Raw genomic sequence first — 25,508 nt, 5'->3', positions numbered from 1 at the left:
ACTCAACAGTCCTACGATTTCAGAAAATTGCTCTACATTATTCTTCAATTCTTATTGTAAATCAAAAATAATTGCCATATCTAACTAGGTAATGTACCGGTAATACAGATGCACAGCACTCAGATTAAAATGAATGGATGACATCATCCAGTTGGCGTAGCGAGCAGGATGTTGGCAGGTGCGCAAGGCAGGAGCTCAACTCCAGCACGCAAAAAAACATGGAAACATTAAAACACAACATAAATAACACTCTGTTTCTTTCATTCATTTGCAGAGGATGAAGTAAACATTTTTCTTTTTTTTTTTTCATACTCAGGTGTTTTGCAAAATCACCTCGAAGAAGCTGTTGTGATTTCGAAAATAATTGATTTGTCTTTCTACACCGCTGTCACTACGACAAGATCTTTGTCACATCCTATGTCATTGCCTGCTTCTAGATCCAAAAACCAAACTTCAGGCCGATATATAAAACACTAATCCAGTTGTGTATTCACTGAAACACATGTAAATGTATTTTATAGGCTGATCATCTCTTACTTTATGTAATCCTCTGCAAGTGAATGGGAACCGAATTTTAAAAAAAAATGAAGCAAATACTTACCTAAGGAGAGGGAAAGCTCTGGGTTGTATAGAGCCTTCTGTCTCCTCTCTTGGTGCCCTCTATCCTGTGCTGGCTCCCCCCCGTTTCAATCCCCCACCGAAAGGGTATTTGGAAGTCTTCAGGAGCCGTGTCCTCCCGAAGACATGCGGCTCCATACTGCACAGGCGTGAGTGTGCAAGAGAGCGTGCTTGTGCAGGTGCAGTACAGGGCCGCCCTTCTTCAGGAGCACTCGGGCTCCCTGAAGACTTCTGAAGCCTCCTTCGGTCGGGTAAAGCAGTATTTGACTAATTTAGTCAAATACTGCTACCGGGCGAGCCAGCACTGGATCAAGTGGACCAGGAGAGGAGCCGGAAGGCTCTATAGGACCCAGAGCCTTCCCTCTCTTTGGGTAAGTATCTGTCTCATTTTTTAAATGCAGTTCCCATTCACTTTAAGGGGGAAGAAGTGCACCATTAAGCTCTATAGCATTGCACTGTCAGTTGTCAGCATGAACTTGATTGCAGCCGAGCAGAATGCTGCCCTTCCACACTGACCAATCAGGAAGAAGGAAGGGCGGGCTCATACTGCTCATCTGCAGAGTGTAAGAAGCTAAAATCATACATTGAGGCTAAAGTTGACTTTGAAAAAAAAAAAAAAAAAAAAAAAAAAGGGCGTCTACCCAGCAAAGGTAAGATCACTTAGAAAACTCAATCCTTACAGCTCCCAGTTTTACGACATTAGATAGACAGTAACCCCGTTCAACGTCACATATACAACAATACAGAAAATTTGCTTATGTATCTTTCGTGTATAAAAAAAATCCATTCATCCTGCTCAATCTTCAACTCTTAAAGGGCCAACACCTCCCACGGCTGATATTTCAGTTCTGGCTGGACAATGAGAAATATCGTCACCTGCTGGCTTACTATATCTGCCAGAGACTGCAATATAGAGATTTCTCTGTAGTCATCCCAGCCTCCATCTCCAGTTTTAGGAGTTTTGGGATGAAGTTGGCCTCGAAGTTTTAACATAAAGAGAAAGTTTACAAAGACACACATATTTATCTAACATGTACTGAAAAGTTCTGGTACAGAATATAAAAATCAAATACATGTCAGGCTGGCCTCTCGTTCACGTAAAGTTGCATGTCTGTGTAGCGGTTGTGTCTGAGGTAATGGTCTTTATATGTGTTGCATATTTGAATTAACACACTGAAATGAAGTGACTCAATCTTAATGCTGTATCCCAGCTAAAGTAGCTGTAAGGCCTATAGATAACAAAGACCTCTTTTTTTGGGTAAGGCGAACTATTCCAACATGCAGCTTTCTGGCCTATGAGGTACTACAAGTTCCAGTATTGCCTAATATCTCTTGGAACAGGATACTACAGCAAGCCAATGCTGAGAAGTAGTGAAACTCCGATTTGGTTAGGTGAGGCTCAAGGAATGCCCCTCGTTACTGACCAAGCCCTAGGCACCTGCCTAGTACACCTTTTTGGATGATCAAGCGTGTCTGCAAATAAGTTATGTGCTTTTTAATGGCAAATTAGCATTCAGATACCCTGCTTCCTATTGTTGAGTTCCTCCTGACACTGCAGGCTTTCTTCTGACACTTAGTAACAATACTATATGGAATACTTTTTTTCCAGGGCAAATCTATGAACCAATGACTTTCCTTCGCCGGTTTCACAGCCGGTAGCCTCCGATGCTTGGTTTTGTATCTGGGTCAATTTATTAGCAGACACCCACAAGATAAATTGCAGTATTCACAGTATACTCGAGTATAGCTGTGCGGGTTCTAAGCATGTCCAGTTAACACATGTCTAGTGCTACAGTAACTGCAGTGTGCGGTCTTAAGCTGGCCATACACTTACAGATTTCCACCCGATGTTGCAAAATGATCAATTCAGGAAGGAAACGATTCCTACCACACACTGAACATCCATTTTTAATATATTCCAGCAGGGAATCTAATGAAAATCAATGAAAGTGCAGCGCTGCACTGCTTGATGCAGTATAACGCTATGGGTCGCCCATCTTCTGCCGATCATGCCCCGCCCCCAATCGACACATCTTCCATCGTGTCAGATTGCTACTTTTGGAAGATTTTTGGTCAGAATCGGCAGAAAGTTGATCGACTGGACATTTTGGGGATCGAATCTGCAGGGAATCAAACAGGAATATAGATAAGTGTATGGGCACGTTTACTGTGATCCAAAGCAAATAATGCAGTGTAAAGGCGTTCATTAACTGAACAAATTTAGGCAACAATTGACTTTCTGATGGATTGGATAGTGCCAATCGACAACAAATGATCGATTTATTCTATTGGAAATGATCGGATTAGTTATATTTTTTTATTCGATTGATGGGCCTGATCAATTCCGTCTGATTGCAATTATCCTATTGCAAAGTCGATCAGTCGCTTAAATTATATAGTTAGTGGGCCTTAAAAACCGGAAGGTCTTAATGCAAACCTCAAGCCAAAATAAACTTGAGATAATTGATTGTATGTGTAGTACAGCTAAGACACAGAACATTAGTAGCAAAGAAAAAAAAAAGTGTCTCATGTTTTCCAGTACAGGAAGAGTGAAAAAAACCTTTGCTAATATATGCAAAAGAGCTTCTCTGAGCTATTTGACCCACTGGGTCAAATGCAGTCCTGTTTGACGCACTTAAACATCCAAGATACAGTGAGAGACAGCTCGGGATAAGGTTTTACTGCAGGAGAGTTCAAAGGGTCATTATTTCTGCTTGTTTTATAGCTTAAAAGACAGAGTGTGGTTTTTAAATTGCAAATAAAGCATAATGCAAGGTTATAAAAAAAAAATCTATATAAAAGTGAAAATAAAAATATGAGACTCTTTTCTTTACTTCTAATGTTCTATTCGTTATCTATACTACACATACAATTATTTATATCCTACTTTTTTCTTTTGTTTTAAGTTACCGGACAATATTTCCTCTTGCTCTGGTCTCTGTCATAGGGGTCTGCCAGTAATACGCAACGAGGCAGAGATGTCGTAACACCCTTATCTCAGAGTATTGCCTAACACTAAAGTGAATGGCAGCAGTTACTTCCACAGTCAGCGCGGTGAGTTTGTGGCATGCCTGGAGCGCAGACCTTGCATGGCTGGGGACTAATTCTGCTCTCTGAGCCATCAGCATTTTTCACTTCTTCAACAAGCGGGTTAGCCACTGCCTGTACTCCACACGCACCATTACGCCACATAGGAAACACATGTAGCCCAGAGACCTAGCAGTAGAGATCGTTGCTAACAATGACAGTTGTGTTACATTTTGGAAAAGAGGCTAGCTTGGATGCTTGGAGGGCAATAGTTTTATGTCTAGCTTTTCTGTGCAGTTTAGCTGTAGTGGATTTTGGACATAATTCAGAGAAGGTGAAGCAGTGGTGTAACTAGAATTCATTGGGCTCCCCAAAGTCCACACCCTTTCCCTTGCGGAGGCCTTGGGGCCCATCTCACAAGGGTAATAAAACAAGCATGGCCAGGATCTTCACACCCATAACAAGTGTAGCCATAAAAACTCCTGATCTGAAGTATAGACCACTGTATTGGAGGAAGGTAAGGTTAGCAAGTTGGGGCGCCTCACAGCACTGGGCCCCCTGGGATTGCGGGTGCTGCTCCCCTCTTGTTATGCTGCTTTATGTGCTTGGGACAGCTCCAATGAAAGTATATATGGTTTGGAGACCTGTGATTGGTCGGATTATCTGTCTTGTTAAGGGTGGCAAATGTACCCATGTCAGATGCGCCCCCCCTACAATGCTGGACTCCCCCGGTTATAAGCCGTACATATTCTACAAAATGAAGAATCCATTGCCGAACAGAGGTGTTTGATGATGTGCAAGTCCTGTCCACTTGAATACAAAATTTGTTTACAACTTGGAATTGGACCAATCAAAACCAATAGGAAGTGCATGTTGAAGAAAAAAAAAAAAGTGTGTTTGAAGGAGGTGCAATTAGTGGAAGTGCATTTTGATTGCTTAGTTCCAACCTACATACAATATGCATGCACGTCAGAGTTTTAATAGCAAGTTATTGACCATCTCCATTGGCCAACTGGGAGACCATCCTATGAAAAGGGGGGTCTAGTGGGTACATTTTATGAGTACCCTTTACAAGATATAAAAAAGTCAGGACATGATTAAACACACCAATGAACCCTTCAAACCCCAGGTCCTCAAAAAAACTTAAATGCCTGTTTTGTGTAGAGCCACCCTTTAACTGCACCAATTATGCCAGAGAAGTAGAATTGCAACATTTCAGGAGCCATTTTGTACTCTAACCTGTATAGAGATGAATGAAGCCTATTGCCTTGGAGCTTACAACGGCATAAACGTTTGCCCATGAGTTATCTTGCCTTAAATGAATAAGGGTTAATTAACAAAATTATAATACCTTTTAAGCATACAAAATTTGAAAAAAAAGTGAGGAAAGTAACATAAAAGTTATGTTAATCAAGAACAACTTTGAGTGTTTTTCTTCTTGTTTGCGATGTGATGGAAAGTTATTTCATAAATAAAGATGGATAACTCATGAGATAAGATTTGTGAAGACCATAATGCTCCAACACACCCTGTCACGGCACAGTTCTTTTCAGAATGGCCGCCCTTAGGCTACAGTTCATCTGTGGAATCATTTAGTGTCTGGTGTTTGGGTGACCTTACAGAAAAACCATTTACGATTCTAGATGGTCGCAGCAGAAAAAAATTCTTCCTTGAAATAAATAACGATGAGTGTGAAATGTGCATGGTTTCCAAAATGGATCAGTTAAGGCAGGTCACTGAAACTCCTGATGTTCTTCAATACTTTTGTGGACTTCGACAGAAACGGGTGGATGGGTGGCAGGTGCAGTCAACCCATCAAAAATACAATAAAAAACACTGAAATTTTCTCTCGTTTCCGTCCCAAAAAAATAAAAAAAAGATTGCACAAGGTGTAGAATACGAGTCAGTCTGCTGGAGCGGGACTCAGTCGACTGCTAGTTAGAGGAATCTGGTAATAAACTCCTACAAGTAAAGTAGACTAGCTTCCAAATCAGGAAGGAGCATGTAGCTTGAGCTTCCACTAAAGGGAACATCCTTCCACTTTCTATTCAGAGACGTCCGATGATGTGAAGTCGGCTCTTCTGTGTAAAGATTCCGCAGCTAGAGGTTTTTTCTCTGATGCTCTGGGCCTCAGGAAGTTGGTTATTCTTTTTCAGTTTTTTTTTAAGTCCATCACAAAGGTGCTCAGTTCACTCCCTCTGTTACCAAGGTCTGAAGGGCATTTTCCTTGATCTGTTGAATGAAGAGGTTGCGTTCATCCTCCGGCGTCCGCCCGTTCTGGGCCCGGACGATACAGGTGGGTCGGTGGAGGTTCAGCATGTAGATGAGATGCTGCTTCTCGTTTTTGAGTTCCTCAATTTGGGCTTTCAGTTCTGCATTGATGGATTCCAACTTCTCAGACTCCTTATGGGGAGAAGTAAAAAGCAGAGTTAGCCACAAAGTAAAAAAATAGACTACCTAGAGAGGTCTACAACAAGACTTAGAGACCAAACAGGATTTCAGAACACTTTGTTTCCTAAATCAATCAATTCTGTAGATTCACTCATTGCCTTATGCTAGCTGTCCTTTGGGATCTGAAAGGAAACCACTTGTTACCAGATTTTCTTGCCAAACTTCATAAGGTTGACATTACATTTCTGGTAGGTACTAGAAAGTTATAAAATTAATTCCATAAATAAGAAAGTCTCTGGCTTGCCTGGAGGAAGGTATGAAGCTCATCTCATGGCTGAGATCCACAGAACTTCCATCTAAGCAAAACAAATTGAGTTCCAACTGGACCATTGTGTTGACATCTTTCCTTCTGCAATGTACTTGTAGAAGCAATGTATTGACTAAAACACAAATGTTCCTATTTGAAACTGTTGTACAGCAAAGTCCCTGGAATCCGGCACCGGCAAGGATCGCCTGACGCCGGATACATGGGCTTGCCAGTGGCTTGAGCAACTGGCCGAGAAAGAACAAACCTCTCCCAAGAAATACTCACCGAGCCTCCAGCAATGCCATGTAGTCTCCCTGCAGCTCCCAGCGGCTTTACGGCACCTCTATGCACACATGCCGACGTGTCATCTGACCTGCATCGGTGAAACGCTGGCTTACGTGCAAGTCGCCAGAAAACCACTAGGAGCTGCAGGGGGACTACAAGACATCGCTGGAGACTCGGTAAGTATTTTAAAGCCTCCAAAATCCCCCCAAAATCAGTCCCCGTTATCCATCAGGCATGTCTGTTAGTTGAGGCTTCCGCCCCCCTCCTTCCCGGAAGAGGGTGACCATAAGTAGAGATGCTCATTCGGATTCCGCGGAAATGCAATTTCCGAAATTCCGATCAGAAATTGCATTGCGGATTGCAATGCCGGAATGCGGAAATCGGTAATGCAAGTGCGGTAGGCGGATTTCCGCCGGAAATCGCGGAAATTTCCGCCAGAAATTCTACCCGACTTTAACATCGATTTTCTCAAAAACTAAGGTCTTTTTGAAAACTTTTTTGCATCTTGTTCATAAGATTCAGTTTAATAGACCCTGAAAATTTGGTGTTTCTAGGACTTACGGGGGCTTTGCTATTAACCGCTAAAGTCAGCAGATTTTTACTGTAATGTAAAATGCAGAAAATCTGCATCTGCCCATTTTCTGCATTTTACATTACAGTAAAAATCCGCCGACTTTAGCGGTTAATAGCAAAGCCCCCGTAAGTCCTAAAAAACACCAAATTTTCAGGGTTTATTAAACAGAATCTTTTGAACAAGATGCAAAAAATTTTCAAAAAGACCTTATAGTTTGAGAAAATCGATGTTAATGTCGGGCGGAATTTCCGCGATTTCCGGCGGAAATTCCGCATTGGAATGCGGAAATTGGTAGCGGAAAGCGGAATCGGTAATTGGCAATGGCGGAATGCGGATTTACCGCGGAATCGGAAATTGGCATTCCGACCATCCCTAACCATAAGGTCAATGTGGGCAAAAGTTATCCACTATCTGTACAGCAGCTTAGGATCTTTAGTGGCCCAATAGCAAAAGTGCCGTGAGGAATACACGAGTGAAAGTTAAACATCCTTTTTCAACGCTCAATCCAATATCTTTGTCCTTTGAATTGCGTTCGTTTCTGATACTTTCTTACACAGATTATGGGATGACACGGCACATGCCGATTTCGATTTCAATGGCTGCTCTTACCTTCTGCAAACATTCTGTTTTCTCCTTCTTTTTGTTCCGACACTTTGCAGCTGCGACCTTATTCCTTTCTCTTCTCCTCTTCTTCCTGTCGTCTTCCTGGGGTACAAACTAGAAAATAAAGAAGAGTTGGCTTCTTAATCTTCACGTAAAAAAAAAAAAATAAAATAAACAGTTGACAATCAATTATTTTCTCCCTTAATTATCTAACAGGATTAGTTTGTGGCAGGAACTTTAAGCCCTGAATGGGACTTCATCCCAATCAGTAGCTGATACCCCCTTTCCCACCAGAAATCTTTACCTTTTCTCAAACAGATCATCACGAAGGTCTGCGTGGCTGATATTGTGGTGAAACCCCTCCCACAGTGTGATGTCATGACCATGGTCCTGACAGTTTGCTGTCTGTGAACCTTGTTGCATTGTGGGAAATAATGGCATTTTTCAACTGCTAAGCAAGCTGTATCTACCTCTGTGCATAGAATGCTCAATAACAAACATTCCGTTCAGATCACCTGGTAGAACTAAAGAAGATTTTTTAATGGGTAAACACTGAATTAAATTTTTTTTTTTTTTTTTTTTAAAGTAAGCAATTGTATTCATTATGTTATTTTCACTACAGTTCCTCTTTAAATACTCCTTGATATTTCTTGGCCAGTGGTTCTACCCAAATCATTCACAAAACCCAACCTTTTAGGAAATTACCAAATCCTGGCTATAGCGTACCTCTGTCTTGGACATGGTCATCTCTATGGGCCTGTCTGCTACAACCACACTGTCCAGCGTGCAGGGTGCGCGGGCAGAGAGACGCTTGTTCTGGATGGCGAACCTCAGTTCTTCTTTAACGAATGGTGACAGGTTGGTGAAGTCTTCAAAAGCGAATGCCATGGTTGGCGACAGACAGGGGACGATGGCCGTAGCGCTGACCTCAGCGGCAGTTCCGGCTCCAGGGTGTTGCAGCATCATTTTTCTGAAGGCAAAAAGAAAAAACACAATGGTGTCAGTTTAAAAATAAGCAAATGCAGATGAATAACTATACATAAATATTCTGTATGAAAGATGGGGCTGACTGTGTATAAAATTAAAGGATCTCTATCGAAAACATTTGCACATTTTAAAGCACATTGTATAAGGTACATTTGTCCGCGCGTGAAATGCACTATAAAATTACTTTTTCCCCAATGCTGCTTTCACTTACAGTAATCAGTAAAAATGACAGTTTTTGGATTAGTCTATCTTCTTATGGAGGGGAGGGGGGTACAACATTTTCATTATGCTTTACAAAAGCACCCTCTGTAAAGGATCTATACAAAGATACCACCACACCTCCACTCATTTGCACACAATTTTGGCAGTTGGATTGAGCCACTCAGTGCTTTTGAAAATAAAGAAAGCCCCGAGAATCCCCCATGAGGAAATGGACGTGTCCAAAACTTGTCAGATCTGTCAGATGTAGAGGACAGTGACAAAGAAAAAAAACAAATTTATAGTGCAATGTATTCTGGATCATATGTACATTTCATATTAATGCATTTTAATTTACAATTTTTCGTGATAGTGGCCCTTTCATTTTCCCTATTCTTTTTTTTTTTTTGTTTTAAAAAAAGGAAAAAAAAAATTAAGTGGAGAACTGAAGCAGATTTGTGATTGGGCGAGGACAGAACATTTTGTGGGTGGGTTCAAGTCTGGGCCTCATCTGAACACCTCTTTGTCTTAATATGCCTACAGAAATAGGTTTCATTCAACATCTAGCCTTTGAACTTTAGGGCAAAGTGGTACAAACAGGTTTCCATCAAACTACATCTCTGAACGGTGGCAGGATGGGTTGTTTGAGGATATGGGATCCTGCAGCAAAAGAAAATCCAAACAGGTGGTAAGTTGGATGTAGGTAATAGCGTGGATTAACGTCTGAAGAGTTACTGGATCAGATGAATTCCTCTTCTGAAGAGGTGAATATTAAAAGTGCCCCTAACGTTTTCAAGGGTTGGGGGTGTGACAAATGTTGTGCAGAAGAGAATTCCACAGATGGCTAGAAGCTCCTGAAAAGTCCTGAGAGTGTGAGGAGATGACCATAGTGGAAGATAGGAGAATTTCAAGTGCAGAGTGGGCAGTAGGCTTTCTATTTTATCATTTGGGAAAAAGAAACCAAGAGTTAAGTGACTCTGTGGCTATAGACAGCGCTTTAGTACCCGGTTTGAAAAATGCAGATGGTATACTATCTGTTGAGTTTGTATGGGTTTCCTCTGGGCATTCTATTTCCACCCCAAAACTGGTCCCCGATTTGGTAGGAATAGGATTAGGAGCCCAACAGAGGAAATTGAGAGTTCAGAAGATCTAACAAGTCAATACTTAAAGGCCGAAGTGTTCACTAGAAGGGCTGATACTACTATTAAAACTCAAATACGTTGGTCACATAATGAGAAAACAGGCTTCTTCGAAGAGATCCTTGATGCTCGGAGAAATAAAGGGCAAAAGAAGAAGTCGGCAGAGGGTAAGATGGACAGACAGCATATGGGAAGCTATGAACATGTCTATGCAACAGCTGAAAGAAGCAGTGATTGACAGATACATCTGGCGTGTAAAAGTACATGCAGTCATGAAGAGTCGAGGAGAGTAAATTAATGACATGAGCTATTCAATCTACTCAGTAAAGCACTTCAGAAAATATCTGCACTATAAAAAAGAAAGCCCAATCAATTGAAGCATAGTGAAGATGTGAAATGACTAAATGGGAACTTTGCTCCATGATTGGATACTAGGAGTGACCAATCATCACTGCCCATCTGTAAATCACCCTTTAAGCTCAACCTGTCCATGTTTTCTCAGCACACATGATCCATCAGCTGAACAGGATGAGTCAGGACACAAACAATGTCATTTTCTCATCCATAAATGACATCACTGGTGTCTGATAAGAAGTGATGACATCACCATATTCCCTAAGGAGCACATATGCCATATAAACACCTCATAGGAGTAATACAGTCATCACTTTGGTAGACTTATCAGACTGCCGTACCAGCTGAACGGCGTAGAGCTGTCTTGGTAACAGCAGTGCACTTCAGTAGCGGAGGCTGAAAACTTTTGTTGGCTGGGGCATGACAAAGTACAAAGTTTACTGGTTGTATAAATAGTCCTTTCTGGCTTATAATTACACAGCCTGACAAATGACGGTGTTATTTTTAGTGTCAGATCACCAATTAAACCATTAATCTTCCTGAGAAGTCTATCTGCAGGGTAAACACGGGGTAGTCACGATGTGACTTCTCACCTGTTTTTAAAAGAGGGCAACTTCCTGGTTATATTGCCGATCCTAGGGGTTCATAAACATGCTGGAATAAACATGCCCATCAGGAAGGGAAACACTCAGATTATTTGTATCAAATATTCAGAGTCGATAGGTATGCCGTGTATGTCCTGTCAGTCAAAGTCACCCTTACCAATCATGACTCAATCGTTAGGGAGACATTGCGGAGAATAAGCACTGTATAGACACGCTGTTTGGCCTCTAGGAAAAGGGGAGAAGGGACAGCGGGCGGCACACAAGATAGTGGCGTCCAGAGGAGAAGGTAAATACGAGAATAATTAATTATTCAGGAACATTTGAGCTGCTGAGTAACCCCTCTGCTAAGCCTAGGCTGTTTAGCTATGTGGAGTTCTCCTCCCAGAGCACTCTGGGAGACCACACATTATGTTAACTGGCTTCAGAATTCTCTGAAACAAACATTCCACAATGCTGCACCTGGCAGGACAAAATATATCCCCACCTGTGAGAAGTTTCAGAATGTAAATCAGGGTGAAGAAACAATTTACAATGCGCAAACACTGCCTATTTATAAATTGATATTGTAATAAGCAATCTAAAAGGGAATCAGAAGTGAGAGGGTTATGGAGGCTGCCATATTTATTTCCTTTTAAAGCAGTAGGATTAGCCATACTATGCCTGGGGGGAAAAAAACACATATGTAAGTAGATAAATACTTCATCTACTTACATAACACATGTATTGTACTGTCCACGTTTTGATTACAGTGAATGTTATATAGTAAATGAATGGGATTCTGTTCCTGGTGGGGGCCATGTCTTTTTCCTACAGTTTAGGCTAAATCCCGATGTCATTTCTGCCTTTACTTTTTTTCTTTTCTCCTCCAGCCGCTGAGTCACCTCAGCCTTGCTTGTAAACACAAGTGAGCAGAGGATCATGTTTCAGCTAGGCAGGGAAATAAATGGAAGAGGATGAATATATTATAAAAAGATAAAAAGAACCCCCAGCATGCAACTGTTTGGCACCGACTATTAAAGGGCCAGTGCTCCTTAAGTATGTGATAACTCCAAATCATAACAGCAGAAAAAGTTTTGAAAGTTTTGAATGCAGGATTAGCATCTTTATCACTTAATACACTCAGACCAGTTGCTGTTGACATTTGATTTTTATGGTGACCATCCTGCTTTAAATACCAGTTGCCTGGCAGCACTGCTGATCTATCTGGCTGCGGCAGTGTCTGAATCACACACCTGAAATAACCATGAAGCCAAACTTGTTAGATTTAAGTCAGAAACACCTGATCTGCTGCATGCTTGTTTAGGGCTAAAACTATTAGAGGCAGAGGATCAGCAGGACAGCCAGGCAACTGGTATTGTTTAACCACTTTACCCCCACGCGTACGGATTTCTCCGCCCCTTTTTTCCCTCCTAAAAAACCAGGGACGGAGAAATCCGTACCTTCCGCGCTACCGCCGCTGTCCGCGCTCCCGCCGCTCGTGCGCGCGCACCCGCCGCTCGTGCACGCCGCCGCCCGCCCGGAGATCAATGAACGGGAAAATCCATTCCCGTTCGTTGATCTAAGCCCCCGCAATGATCTGCTGCTTCTTTCAGAAACAGCGAGATCATTGTGAGTCTCCCAGCCTCCTACTGCTTACTGTAAGCGTCCTTCCGGACGCTTACAGGTCGCATGTAAACAAACACTCTGTGGCCATCTTGTGGCCAAATAGTAAACTACACCCTAAAAGCATTTTACATATACAAACATTACATTTACACAATAAATTAACTCATTACCTCCCACACTCCCCAATTTTAATTTTTTTTGTAATTAAAAAAAAAAAAAAAATACAATAAAAAAAACATAAATAGTTACCTTAGGGACTGAACTTTTTAAATATTTATGTCAAGAGGGTATAACACTGTTACTTTATAAACTGCGGGCTTGTAATTAGGGATGGATGCAAAACTGAAAAAAATGCACCTTTATTTCCAAATAAAATATTGTCGCCAAACATTGTGATAAGGACATAATTTAAATGGTTTTATAACCGGGACAAATGGGTTAATACATTTCATGGGTTTTAATTACAGTAGCATGCTTTATTTAAAAACTATAATGGCCGAAAACTGAAAAATAATTTTTTTCCACATTTTTTCCTATTTCCCCATTAAAACACATTTAGAATAAAATAATTCTTGGCATAATGTCCCACCTAAAGAAAGCCTAATTGGTGGCGAAAAAAACAAGATATAGTTCATTTCATTGGGATAAGTAATAATAAAGTTATAGACGAATGAATGGAAGGAGCGCTGAAAGGTGAAAATTGCTCTGGTGGTCAGGGGGTAAAACCCCTCAGTGGTGAAGTGGTTAAAATTAAATATGTCAGCCTCCATATCTCTCTCAATTCAGGTTCACTTTAAAGCATTTATTTATGTGTATTAATGGCAGTCAGTGTAATACACAGCAGTCTTTATCTGGCCAGTCATCTATTTCACCACGAGAACGCCAACGCGCTATGCATGAAGATCATGATGAAATCGGGTTAATATTAAATGGTTGGTTCACGGCCTCGATGGCCTTGCAGTGACCCAGAGCAAGCTGACATGACTAATACTGCATCATAACTGGAGGGGTTAGCCAACAGGCAGCTCTGGCAGCAGAAGGCGCACCACAGGGACCAGCATGCCTCTGCAGTCAGACGCTGGCTGGGCACGCTGAGACTTGTAGCACCTGCACAGGTGAGGTTATTTTTAGCCCGCAAACCGTCAGAAGCAGGAAGTGGGCCTGAATTTCCCGAGTGTGACAAGGTGCTGTGTCACGGGGACATTGTGTAACCTGCCTGCAAGTCCTCCTGGGGACAGCAATGAGGAAAAGGACGCTGAAATCCTGCCGATATGCCACATGATGCAACCTCGTCACAATGACGCATCCTATTCTCTGGACATTGCCAAATCTTCCAATTCCTATGATTACACTGGAGGTCCTCTTTATCTTTGGTTTGTAGAAAGCACGATTCTCATTATTATACGAAGGGCTTATCCATAAACTGCTTTCTCGTAAAGCGGACCTGAACTCAGAACTCCCTCCCGTCTCTAAAAGATACGCAATAGCGTAATAACCTTTAAAGAAAAACATCTTTGTTGCAGCTTACATAACTCCTACAATAAATCTGCAGTAGGTCTACTTCCTGCTTTCATGGAAGCAGACATAGGGTTAACATACTGTGTTTACCAATTAGCTGCTCTGCCAAGGCAACCAGCTGACACAGATGAAAGATCAAATTACACTTAAGATTAGTCATAGATGAAGGGGAAATAGACAGGCTAAACTCTCTAAATACATACAGGATGCATTTTTCTCTGTTTTCCTTCTGTCTTGCGCAAGCGTTCAGGTCCACTTTAAGGTAGCTATACACTGGTTGATGCATATGCAGATCGACCATGAGCTAGATCCCTCCTTGACTGAATCTGATCAGAGATCTGCTGCCTGTCCATACACTGCAATTTCATGCTGAAAGCCTGGGCTTGGGGGACGGCATGACACTTGGGGGAGGGGGGGGGGGAGGGTGACACAGGCTGTGGCTCTGTTGATTGTCGTGGTATCGCACACGGCGTTCCATATGGCAACAATCAACAACCGCTGCGCACCCAATCAAACCCTTTACGATTGACCACTATCTTATCACACTACTCTATCGACAATTCAACGCAATTCACCAAGATATCGGTCAATTATTGTAGATCGTTTTACTGCACTGCACCTGTACACATGATTTCGATCGACAAGGAATCGATTTTTGGGATTCAGAGCATGAAGGCTCAACATATTCCAGATTGATTTGTGAAGGTGAATTGCATAGGATATTGCTTTCACTAGATGTATGGCTACCTTAACAAGGTCAGTGTTTCTGTAAGAATCAGTACGATCTTCCCCCAAAACAATTATGCTTGGTCAGCGCTTCCTGTCACTGAAACTAAGCTCTCCTCTCAGACCCTTTCAGTGGAAGAGTGGAGTCTTGCCCCGCCCATTGTCATGCTGAAGGGATTCCCCTTTGTCTTGGCTAGTCCAGACATGCTACTAGGCCACTCCCAAAAGTGCCTGCCAACTGATTGCTGGATGGGTAATAAAAGCATCATGTGACGGTAGATGAGGTTGTTAAAAAGGAGCAATTTGCTCTGAAGCTTTTATAATGCAAGGTAGATAGGTCACCCTCTCTGCTAATGAATTTCTTACTCTTGATACAGTTCCAAGACTTTTCTCAGGCTGATCCTGCCCATAGGCACTCCCTCCTTCAGCCTACACATATTGTCCCCACCTTTAACACATTAAAGCAGGCTCTCCTTACCCATTCCTACAGAACGGTTTACCCATCTCCTGTGCCCTAACCATTCATTACTAATATTAACCAACTTTTCCCCTCCCCCACCCTTTATTCGCTCCCCTGTGAAAGGAAGGAGAATAGGTCCTCTCCTCTTGTTCCTAGCACTCTATATTGTACTAAAGTGGATTATATGTTGGCCTTATGCTGGGCATACACGGCACGTTTTATATTATCAATTGAGCCGCTGATGGCTCGATTGATGATATTCAACCTGTCCGATCCCCGTGGGCGGGCAATGGTAGAAACGGAAGGCAGATAAGGAAGTGCCTGCGAGGACGAGCGGGGATCGATCCGCGTGCACGAGCATCGAGCCACTGGCTCGATACCGGCGCATAATCTAACCATGTATGCCCAGCATAACTATTATTAATATAACAGGGATAGGTAGACAGACAATAGCAAAGCAGGTAATAGTTAATTGGGACTATACCACAGCCCAAGGGGGTAATTTGGGCACTGCTGGCGGCTGGGTAGGTTAAAGTTAGGCATTAGTAGAGGGAGGGTTAAGGCCCATACACACGTCGGATTTTTGCGAACGACCCGTCGTTCGCACGTTCCGTCGTTCGCATGTCAAATCCGGCGTGTGTACAGACTATCGTTCAGGTGATAAGACTGGTTTTCAGCGATCCGCCCGATCGCTGAAAACCAGTCTTATCACCTGAACGATAGTCTGTACACACGCCGGATTTGACGTGCGAACGACGGAACGTTCAAACGACGGGTCGTTCGCAAAAATCCGACGTGTGTATGGGCCTTTAGTTACGCAAATGCAAAATATACAGAGTTGAAATTGTAGAACAATTTTCCCTGCTTTATCACACTCTAGTTTTCTGTGCGATGGAATTGTAACATTATTGGAGTGGTGTCATTATACTGCATACATTACATAGTAAGCACTATCCTGTTCTAATCATTCAGCAGATGGCCAGGCAGGCAGAGAACTAGAGAAGGCTTCAGTAATGCCAGAGGTAAAGATGTACAGATGTGAGATCTATGGCTGCTCCTATATACTGTCAGCAGAAAGTGTCCTGTCACACACACGTGACAGGGGAACGCGCTGTGTCATGCCTGCCGCTGTCCTGCGATGATCCAGCAGCTCGGCAGGGAAGTGCCATGCGCTGCGCTGGCATGTGGCGCCACCTTTTGGCGATTAGCGTAAAGCGCAGACTACGGAACTGAAAGTATTTCACAGCAGTTTCATCAGAATGCTGACCACACAGCACACCAACTACACATTATGCACAGGGGGGCAGCCTGGCAGTGCCAGCACTACACATTACTGCACAGGGGGGCAGCCTGGCAGTGCCAGCACTACACCAACTGCACTCATTACTGCACAGGGGAGCAAACTTGGCAGTGCCAGCACTACACTCATTACTGCACAGGGGGCAGCCTGGCAGTGCCAGCACTACGCTAACTCCACTCATTACTGCACAGGGGGCAGCCTGGCAGTGCCAGCACTACGCTAACTCCACTCATTACTGCACAGGGGGCAGCCTGGCAGTGCCAGCACTACGCTAACTCCACTCATTACTGCACAGGGGGGCAGCCTGGCAGTGCCAGCACTACACTAACTCCACTCATTACTGCACAGGGGGCAGCCTGGCAGTGCCAGCACTACACTAACTCCACTCATTACTGCACAGGGGGGCAGCCTGGCAGTGCCAGCACTACACTAACTACACATTACTGCACAGGGGGCCAGCCTGGCAGTGCCAGCACTACACTAACTACACATTACTGCACAGGGGGGCAGCCTGGCAGTGCCAGCACTACACTAACTCCACTCATTACTGCACAGGGGGCAGCCTGGCAGTGCCAGCACTACACTAACTCCACTCATTACTGCACAGGGGGGCAGCCTGGCAGTGCCAGCACTACACTAACCACACTCATTACTGCACAGGGGGGCAGCCTGGCAGTGCCAGCACTACACTAACTCCACTCATTACTGCATAGGGGGCAGCCTGGCAGTGCCAGCACTACACTAACTACACTCATTACTGCACAGGGGGGCAGCCTGGCAGTGCCAGCACTAAGCTAACTCCACTCATTACTGCATGGGGGGGGCAGCCTGGCAGTGCCAGCACTACACCAGCTCCACTCACTGCACGGGGGGGGGGGGGGGGGGGCAAACCTGGCAGTGCCAGCACTACACTAACTACACAGAGGGCAGCCTGGCAGTGCCAGCACTACACCAACTACACTCATTACTGCACAGGGGGCAGCCTGGCAGTGCCAGCACTACACTAACTACACTCATTACTGCACAGGGGGGCAGCCTGGCAGTGCCAGCACTACACATTACTGCACAGGGGGGCAGCCTGGCAGTGCCAGCACTACACTAACTACACATTACTGCACAGGGGGGCAGCCTGGCAGTGCCAGCACTACACTAACTACACTCGTTACTGCACAGGGGGGGCAGCCTGGCAGTGCCAGCACTACACTAACTACACTCGTTACTGCACAGGGGGGGCAGCCTGGCAGTGCCAGCACTACACTAACTACACTCATTACTGCACAGGGGGGGGGGGGGGGGCAGACACAATGACAGGTCACCGAAAATGTCACCCATTCATACTCTGCCCTGACAGCCTGAACTCGTCCAATATTCCAACAGAGAATACAGCTACTACGGAGACCTGCAGTACTCAATACTATTCATAATCCAGAACTACATATAACAATTATAATAATCCAAGGTGAGGTCTTGCTTTTAACACTTTATACAAATTATACAATAATTAATAAATAAATAGTGAGAATTAAAATGGCAGCAAAACAACAATTTCAGATAGTTTTTAATAATAATAAATGTTATCTACAATAAAAACATGAATATACAAATAAACAGGACTGGCAGAAAATCACTTTTGACTCTCCCAATAATTAACTTTACAAAAATAAGTGTATTAATAATGATAATCTTTGAATTGTAATTGTTTAAAAACTGTAATAACTACAATAGTAACAATAACAACATCCGATAACCGTGCTTAGCTACGCATTGATTCAGGCATGTTATTAGAATTTACTCCTAACAACTATACCAACAATTACGCGAAATTCTTCAGACCTCGCTGCCATCCCCCTGGCTGATCCTCACACACGGAGGACACGTACAGACGGGTCAGGTGCGGCAGTGATGCCCCCCGGGGGGGATGCGGGGTTATCCCGGGTCATGCGGAGTACAATAAAAAGCACAAACTTCTCCATATGTTGCAACAAAGTAACAATAACCAAGTAACACAAGAGCTCTAGAAGGGGGTCGGGCAGGAAACCCCCAAACAAAAGGTGAGGCAGCTGCTGGTGGGCACATCTGGAAAAGAGGTCAATGAGGGGCACAGCTCCAAGCTAGACAGACCCACATGCATCGGGGTACAGCTCTGGCGACAACAGCCCCCCTCAAATACAACGCAAAGTTTTCTTTGGGGGGAATCTCTGAAGAGGAAGCCCCCCCCCCCCCCATGCAAGGTGGAGTTACTCGGGGTACTGCTCGAGTTATCTGGAGTAATTGGGGTACAGCTCGAGTTATCTGGAGTAATTGGGGTACAGCTGGAGTTATCTGGAGTAATTGGGGTACAGCTGGAGTTATTTAGAGATATTGAGATACAGCTGGAGTTATTTTGTGACATTGGGGCACAGCTGGAGTTATTTGTAGATGTTGGGGTACAGCTGGAGAAACTGGGAGTTATTTGGGGGATTGTGAAGTACAGCTGGAGTTATTGGGGTACATCCGGAGCTATCTGGAGATAATGGAGCACAGCTGTGTAGAGGACAGGTCCCCCAGCAGTGATCAGGAGGGGGTCGCAGAGGAAGAAGAAGTGACAAAGTAACTCGGAACATCTGGAGAAAGTGATGGGAAGTTTCCGAAAGTTGAGAAACACAAAAGAAAGTTGAGTAGACAAAGCGGAGCCCCCCCTTCCTTCTGCTCCCGGGGACCCCTCTCACCTGGTGGGCGTCAGTGGGCTCCCCTCCGGGAAGAATGCCAGATAGAGCAGCGGCTCGGGACGGCTCCAGCCAGCAGTGATGAGAGTCCGGCCGCCGCTGATCCTCTCTCTCTCTCCCGCACACAGTTGCATCACCTCTTTATATAGCGAAGGGGGCCGTTCTGGAATGCGGCGACGCGTCTTACGTCATCCTTAAGAATAGCACGAGAAGAGTGAGCGCGGCGGTGATGCAAGCCAGAGGGGGAGACCGGCGAGGGGAGGAGCCTCCAGAGGTGACGAGGATGACGGCGGAGGGAGGGCGGGGTTGGGAGTGGGGAAGCCTCTCTCCATACGGGGCGCGTGTCATCCCCATGAGCCAATGCAGCCCAAGCCGGCCGAGTGACTGCAGGCGGCTGGCATGTGGCCGCTGGGCGGCGCCCGAGAGGCTTGTTTGGATGTTTTTGTTCTGTTACCCGGCAATGCGCTGCCGTGCTGTGACCGCCGCGGGACGCCAGGGGGCGCTGCAGCGCGGGCGAAACTAGCGCAAGGGAGACAATAGCGGCGGATTTTTATTCTCGTTTCGCGAACGTTGCGAGTTTACGGGAAACTTCTGCCGGTGTCTCATTTACTGGAAGCGGCTCCGGATTCCGAGCTTACACCAAATCTGATCAATATTTATAATAATAAGCGAGGTGTGAATTGTGAATTATAATTCAGACTATTTCATGGGATCTCTCCAGGGGCGTAGCTAGGGGTGTGCGGGGTAGGACAAGTGCCCCCGGGCGCTGGGTCCCTAGGGGCGCCCAGCTGTGACCTGTGTTTTTTTTTTATTTATTTACCTGGTTACTACCACTGGGGACACCTATAGACCTGGTTACCTATACTGGGGGCACCTATTTTGGGGAAACTGCTGCCAGATTAACTGTATTTTTGGGGAACCGCTGCTGCCAGATTAAGTGTATTTTGGGGAACAGCTGCCAGATTATATGTATGTTGGGGGAACCACTGCTGCCAGATTGTGTCTATTTTGGGGCAACCATTGTCAAATATCTGTATTTTGGAGGAACCTCTGCCAAATTACATGTATTTTTGGTGAAATGCTGTCAGATTACATGTATTTTGGGGGGAAACACTATGGCAGAGCTCAAACTTCCCTGCCAGACCTTTTACACCACTGCTAAGGTCATGTATATTTGGCCCCACCCATTACCATGCCGACGCCCCTTTTTTGACCTTACAGGGCGCATTAATAGTCTTTGTCCCCGGGCGCTGGAAACCCTAGCTACGCCTCTGGATCTCTCCGATAGTCTTATTATGGTTGTGGACTATTTCTGTGATTTTTTTTGCAGTTTTATTAGTAAGTAATTTTGACAGGAGTGGCTGTGAAAGTCTATCTCACTGCTTCTTCCCCCATTCAATACTTGTCTCTAACCTTCTATTTATTCTGTGCCTAACCCTCTTGTGCTCAACTCTACTTCCCCCCTATGCCCCTCCTAAAATGACTTTTTACAATATTCCACAGTTTTATATTTAAATCTATCTTTTACGTTTTTACTGCTTTATTGTTTTTGCTCAATGACACCTTTATTGAAGTATGCCAGAGCTAAAATTTAGGAACTATTGAACCTTTTTATCTCTTTCCTGCTCTCAGAAGCCATTTTCTGCTAGGAAAGTGTTTTATAGTTGTAATTTCTTATCAGTGAGGACACACTGTAGTCTGACCCAGTCCATACTCAGACAGGAAATACCTGATGTTTAACTCTTTCAGTCAGAGAAACAAAAAAAGTAACAGCAATTATTTGTGTGCTAGGCACTGTACATACACATGTCTATCTCATCATGTCACTTGTCACTTCAGATATCCTTTAACCCTACACTCCTGATTCTGTACTTTAACATCCTTTCATCCTAAGATTATCCCCATGTTTATTCTGGGCTTAACCCTAGCCTCCCCCTATCCTGTGTCTATCACTAATATCTTCCCTATCTTATGTCTACCCCTAAACTCTACTCTTGTGCTAACCCTGGCTCCCCCTTTCATGTGCCTAGCCATAACCTCTCCATTATCACCTGCCTAACTCTAATCTCCTCCCTATTCTGTACCTAGCCCTAACCTCTGCACTATACTTTGACTATTCCTAATCTCCGTACTCTGTGCCTAATCTTCTCCATATCCTGTGCCTAACTCTAAACTCTCCACTATTTTGTGCATAATTCCAATCTCTTCCCTATCCTGTGCCTAGCCCTAACCTCTCACTATCCCATGTATAACCCTATTCTCCTTCCTATTCTTTGCCTAATCACAATCTCTTCCCTATCCTGTGGCTAGCCCTAACTTCTCACTATTGTGTGTCTAACCCTAATATCCCCCATAACCTGTTCCTAATCCCAATCTCCTCCCTATCCTGTGCCTAATCCCAATATCCTCCCTATCCTGTGCCTAACCCTGATATACTCCATATCCTGTGCCTAATCCCAATCTCCTCCCTATCCTGTGCCTAACCCTGATATACTCCATATCCTGTGCCTAATCCCAATCTCCTACCTATCCTATGCCTAACCCTAACCTTTCCACTATCCTGTGCCTAACCCTGATATACTCCTTATCCTGTGCCTAATCCCAATCCTATTCCTACCTATCCTATGCCTAGCTCTAACTTCTCCACTATCCTGTGCCAAACCTTCGTCTCCTATTCTGTGCCTAATCCCAATCTCCTCCGTATCCTGTGTCTAGCCCTAACCTCTCCACTATTATGAGCCTAATCTTATACTTCCCCCTGTGCTGTGCTTTAAGATTGCCATGCCTCATATCTGGGCATGTTGATCAGGTTGATGGAAACTGCAATCCTTCTCAATTTTAGACAGTTACACAAAACCATTATTGGACGTGGCAGTAACATTAAAGAATCAATATTTTAAGGAGTGGCAATCTATTAGAACAAATCTGTTAGCGATCTATCAACCGTTGCCCAATCAGTAAAATGATGATCAATTCCAGACTTATTATTTGTAAGTGTAATTGGACACAGTGGTGAATTATTATCTTGCAAGGGGAGGAGCAGTGAGGAATATACACCTGCCTTGCTTTGTACTGCTTGGTGGGGGTGCGGCTCTTTGACCAAAGTTTATTAGATCATATTTTTTAAGCTTGAGGAAGTAAAGTTGATTCATTGATCACAACTACCTAATCAGTTTCCACCTGGAGAGTGACTGATCTCTATTAGCACTCTCTCTCAGTGGCATACCTATAGGGGTGCAGCCATGGCTCGTGCTATGGGTGCCCCAGTGCCATGCGTGCTCCCAAGCTGTGCCGCCACCGCAGCCTCCACAGTCCCCGCTGCCTCAGATCAGCAGCAGCCAAAGAAAGGAGAAGGTGTACAGTAGCTACAGACACGGGGCACTTCAAATGTGGAAGGGACTTCATTGGTCACGTGTTGCATGTGAAGTGCACCAGGGGGTACTGTGCACCCTCCCCTCTCTCCAGTCACAGCTGATCTGAAGTCTGTGAATAATGGAGAGGCAGCCCCTACTTACTGCAATTCCCTAATCGGGAAGGGGGGGATTCTACACTAAGGGACACTTCCCACTACCTACACTGGGGGGTTAGTTATACTAGGGGACACCTCTAACTGCCTATACTTCAGAGGCTTCTTATTCAGGGGGGACACCACTCACTACCTAAGATGGAGAAGGGGGTACTTAAAGAGAAACTCCGACCAAAAATTGAACTTTATCCTAATCAGTAGCTGATACCCCCTTTTACATGAGAAATCTATTCCTTTTCACAAACAGACCATCAGGGGGCGCTGTAGGACTGATATTGTGGTGAAACCCCTCCCACAAGTAACCCCTCCCACAAGAAAAGTTTGAACTTTTGTGGGAAATAGCTGTTTACAGCTGTTTCCAACTGCCAAAAACCATGCAGCAGCTACATCACCTGCCAACAGTAAAATGTTCACTGGAGTTCCTCTTTAAACAGCTGCAGTGCCAGAGAGGTGTAAGCAGGGGAGAGGACAATTGCAGTGTCAGGTGTAAGCAGGAGAGGGGACAGCTGCAGTGCCAGAGAGGTGTAAGCAGGGGAGGGGACAGCTGCAGTGTCAGAGAGGTGTAAGCAGGGGAGGGGACAGCTGCAGTGTTAGAGAGGTGTAAGCAGGGGAGGGGACAGCTGCAGTGTCAGAGAGGTGTAAGCAGGGGAGGGGACAGCTGCAGTGTCAGAGAGGTGTAAGCAGGGGAGGGGACAGCTGCAGTGTCAGAGAGGTGTAAGCAGGGGAGGAGAACAGTCTATTACTGATTACAATTAATCAAAGCACAAATGGAGGTGATCATTACCAGCTTAGTATCAATACAATAAAGAGCTAATAAAGGAGGGCCCTCTGGTCCAGGGGCCCTGGTGTGGTCGCTACCTCTGCATCCCTATTGCTATGCCACTGCTGCTAGAGCTACAAGCTTTGTTTTGCTCCCTTTTCTTTAAGTACTTTAGTGACAGGTTTGTACTGCATGAGAGAATACAAAACCATTGCAGCGGATCAATAGATTCTGATTTATATCTAAAGGCAAAGTGTTGAATCTGGACATTCCCCAGTCAGCCTGCCAATTAGGAAGTGTTGATCAAGAACAGCCTCAAGCAGTCCTCCATCTGTAAGTAGCCAGCTGATAGCTAACCATATGTTTATAGAGTTTTAAAGGTCACCTGAAGTGAGAGGGATGTGGAGGCTGACATTAATTTTCTAATAAGCAATACCAGTTGCCTGCTGATCCTCGGCCTCTAATACCTTTAGCCATAGCCCCTGAACAAGCATGCAGCAGATCAGGTGTTTCTGACATTATTGTCAGATCTTACAAGATTAACTGCATGCTTGTTTCTGGTGTGATTCAGCCAAATAGATCAGCAGCAATAGATGCAGCCAAATAGATCAGCAGAGCTGCCAGGCAACAGGTATTGTTTAACAGGAAATCAATATGGCAGCCTCCATATCCCTCTCACTACAGTTGTCCTTTAAGTTACTCACATGCTGCCCCCTAATGCCTAGACCAGGGATGTCAAACTCCAGTCCTCAAAGGCCGAGGTCCTCACACATTTTTGGCACAGCTCAAATTAATTGATGAGACTGAATCAGGAAAGGTGCGATTCAAGTAGAGCACATTCCTCCATTTCTCAGTCCATCCTAAACACTGGAATGGATATGGCCCTTGAGGACTGGAGTCTGACACCTGTGGCCTAGACATTATTGATGTGACCAGCACCGGAATCCCAGGATACCGAAACCCTGGTTGAAAACCTTATGCATTGCCCTACCTATTGTTTCCTCCCTATTCCGCACAATAAACAGCCTAGCCTAAGCAGGGAAGGCGGGGCGACATACCAACATACAGCAATATATAGCTACAGGAAGTGTTTGTGTATATTTAATGTAAGAGGGGAGATCATGAATAATTTACTGCATTGTACTGTATGCTCCTCTTTAATCACTGTACAACCATCACTTAAACTTAATACCGTATATTCCTGCGCATAAGTCGACCCCAACTTTTCCAGTTAAAATATACATTTTGGGATATACTCGCCCTATAAGACTACCCCTCTTGAATCTTAGACATTTGTATACTGTACTGTATGTACGGGTGCTATACTGTATAAACAGGTACAGATACTGGTGCTGTACTGTATATGGTACCCAGTATACAACAACCAACCAATCACGGCAAGCGATGTACCTTAACACCGATTGGCTGGTTGTTATATACAAAGCCTGTTTGGATTGGTCAGCTATCCCCGTCTCCAAGACTATTAGAGCGGTAACCCAAGCACGCCTCTTTCACCCGTCTGGCCGCCCTTGTATACTATTACCTCCATCTCTGCCTCTGAGATCTCGCACTTCTCCAGTCTGGTTCAGAAGTTTCAGCACCCGCCCTATATGACGACACCCTGCGTATGAGACGACCCCCGAAATCTGAGAAGATTTTACTGGGTTAAAAAGTATATACGCCAGAATATACACTATATATAGTGTCAACCATTTCTAATTTTCATACTGATATCCAAGGGACGTAACTAATAATTATGGGACCCCTCAGCAAAATTTTTGACGGGCCCCCTTAACCTATGTAGGATGGGAGCCTCTGGC

The 25,508-nt window shown here is 44.4% G+C and overlaps 1 protein-coding gene across 1 annotated transcript; it reads right to left on the bottom strand.

Annotated features, from left to right (window-relative positions):
* Nucleotides 1–1,224: 1,224 nt before the first annotated feature.
* ATF3 (activating transcription factor 3) lies at nt 1,225–19,554 on the bottom strand. The gene is made up of 4 exons (XM_068232939.1): nt 19,406–19,554; nt 8,532–8,775; nt 7,812–7,919; nt 1,225–6,048 (listed from the first exon to the last, which is right to left on the bottom strand). The coding sequence occupies exons 1-4, from the start codon at nt 19,534–19,536 to the stop codon at nt 5,830–5,832; spliced, it is 702 nt and encodes a 233-aa protein (XP_068089040.1). The 5' UTR covers nt 19,537–19,554; the 3' UTR covers nt 1,225–5,829.
* Nucleotides 19,555–25,508: the final 5,954 nt, after the last annotated feature.

This window comes from Hyperolius riggenbachi, chromosome 4 (assembly GCF_040937935.1).
Source record: "Hyperolius riggenbachi isolate aHypRig1 chromosome 4, aHypRig1.pri, whole genome shotgun sequence".
Lineage (NCBI taxonomy): Eukaryota > Metazoa > Chordata > Amphibia > Anura > Hyperoliidae > Hyperolius > Hyperolius riggenbachi.
Note: the sequence above shows the minus strand (reverse complement) of the source record. Positions and strands in the feature narration are given on the sequence as shown.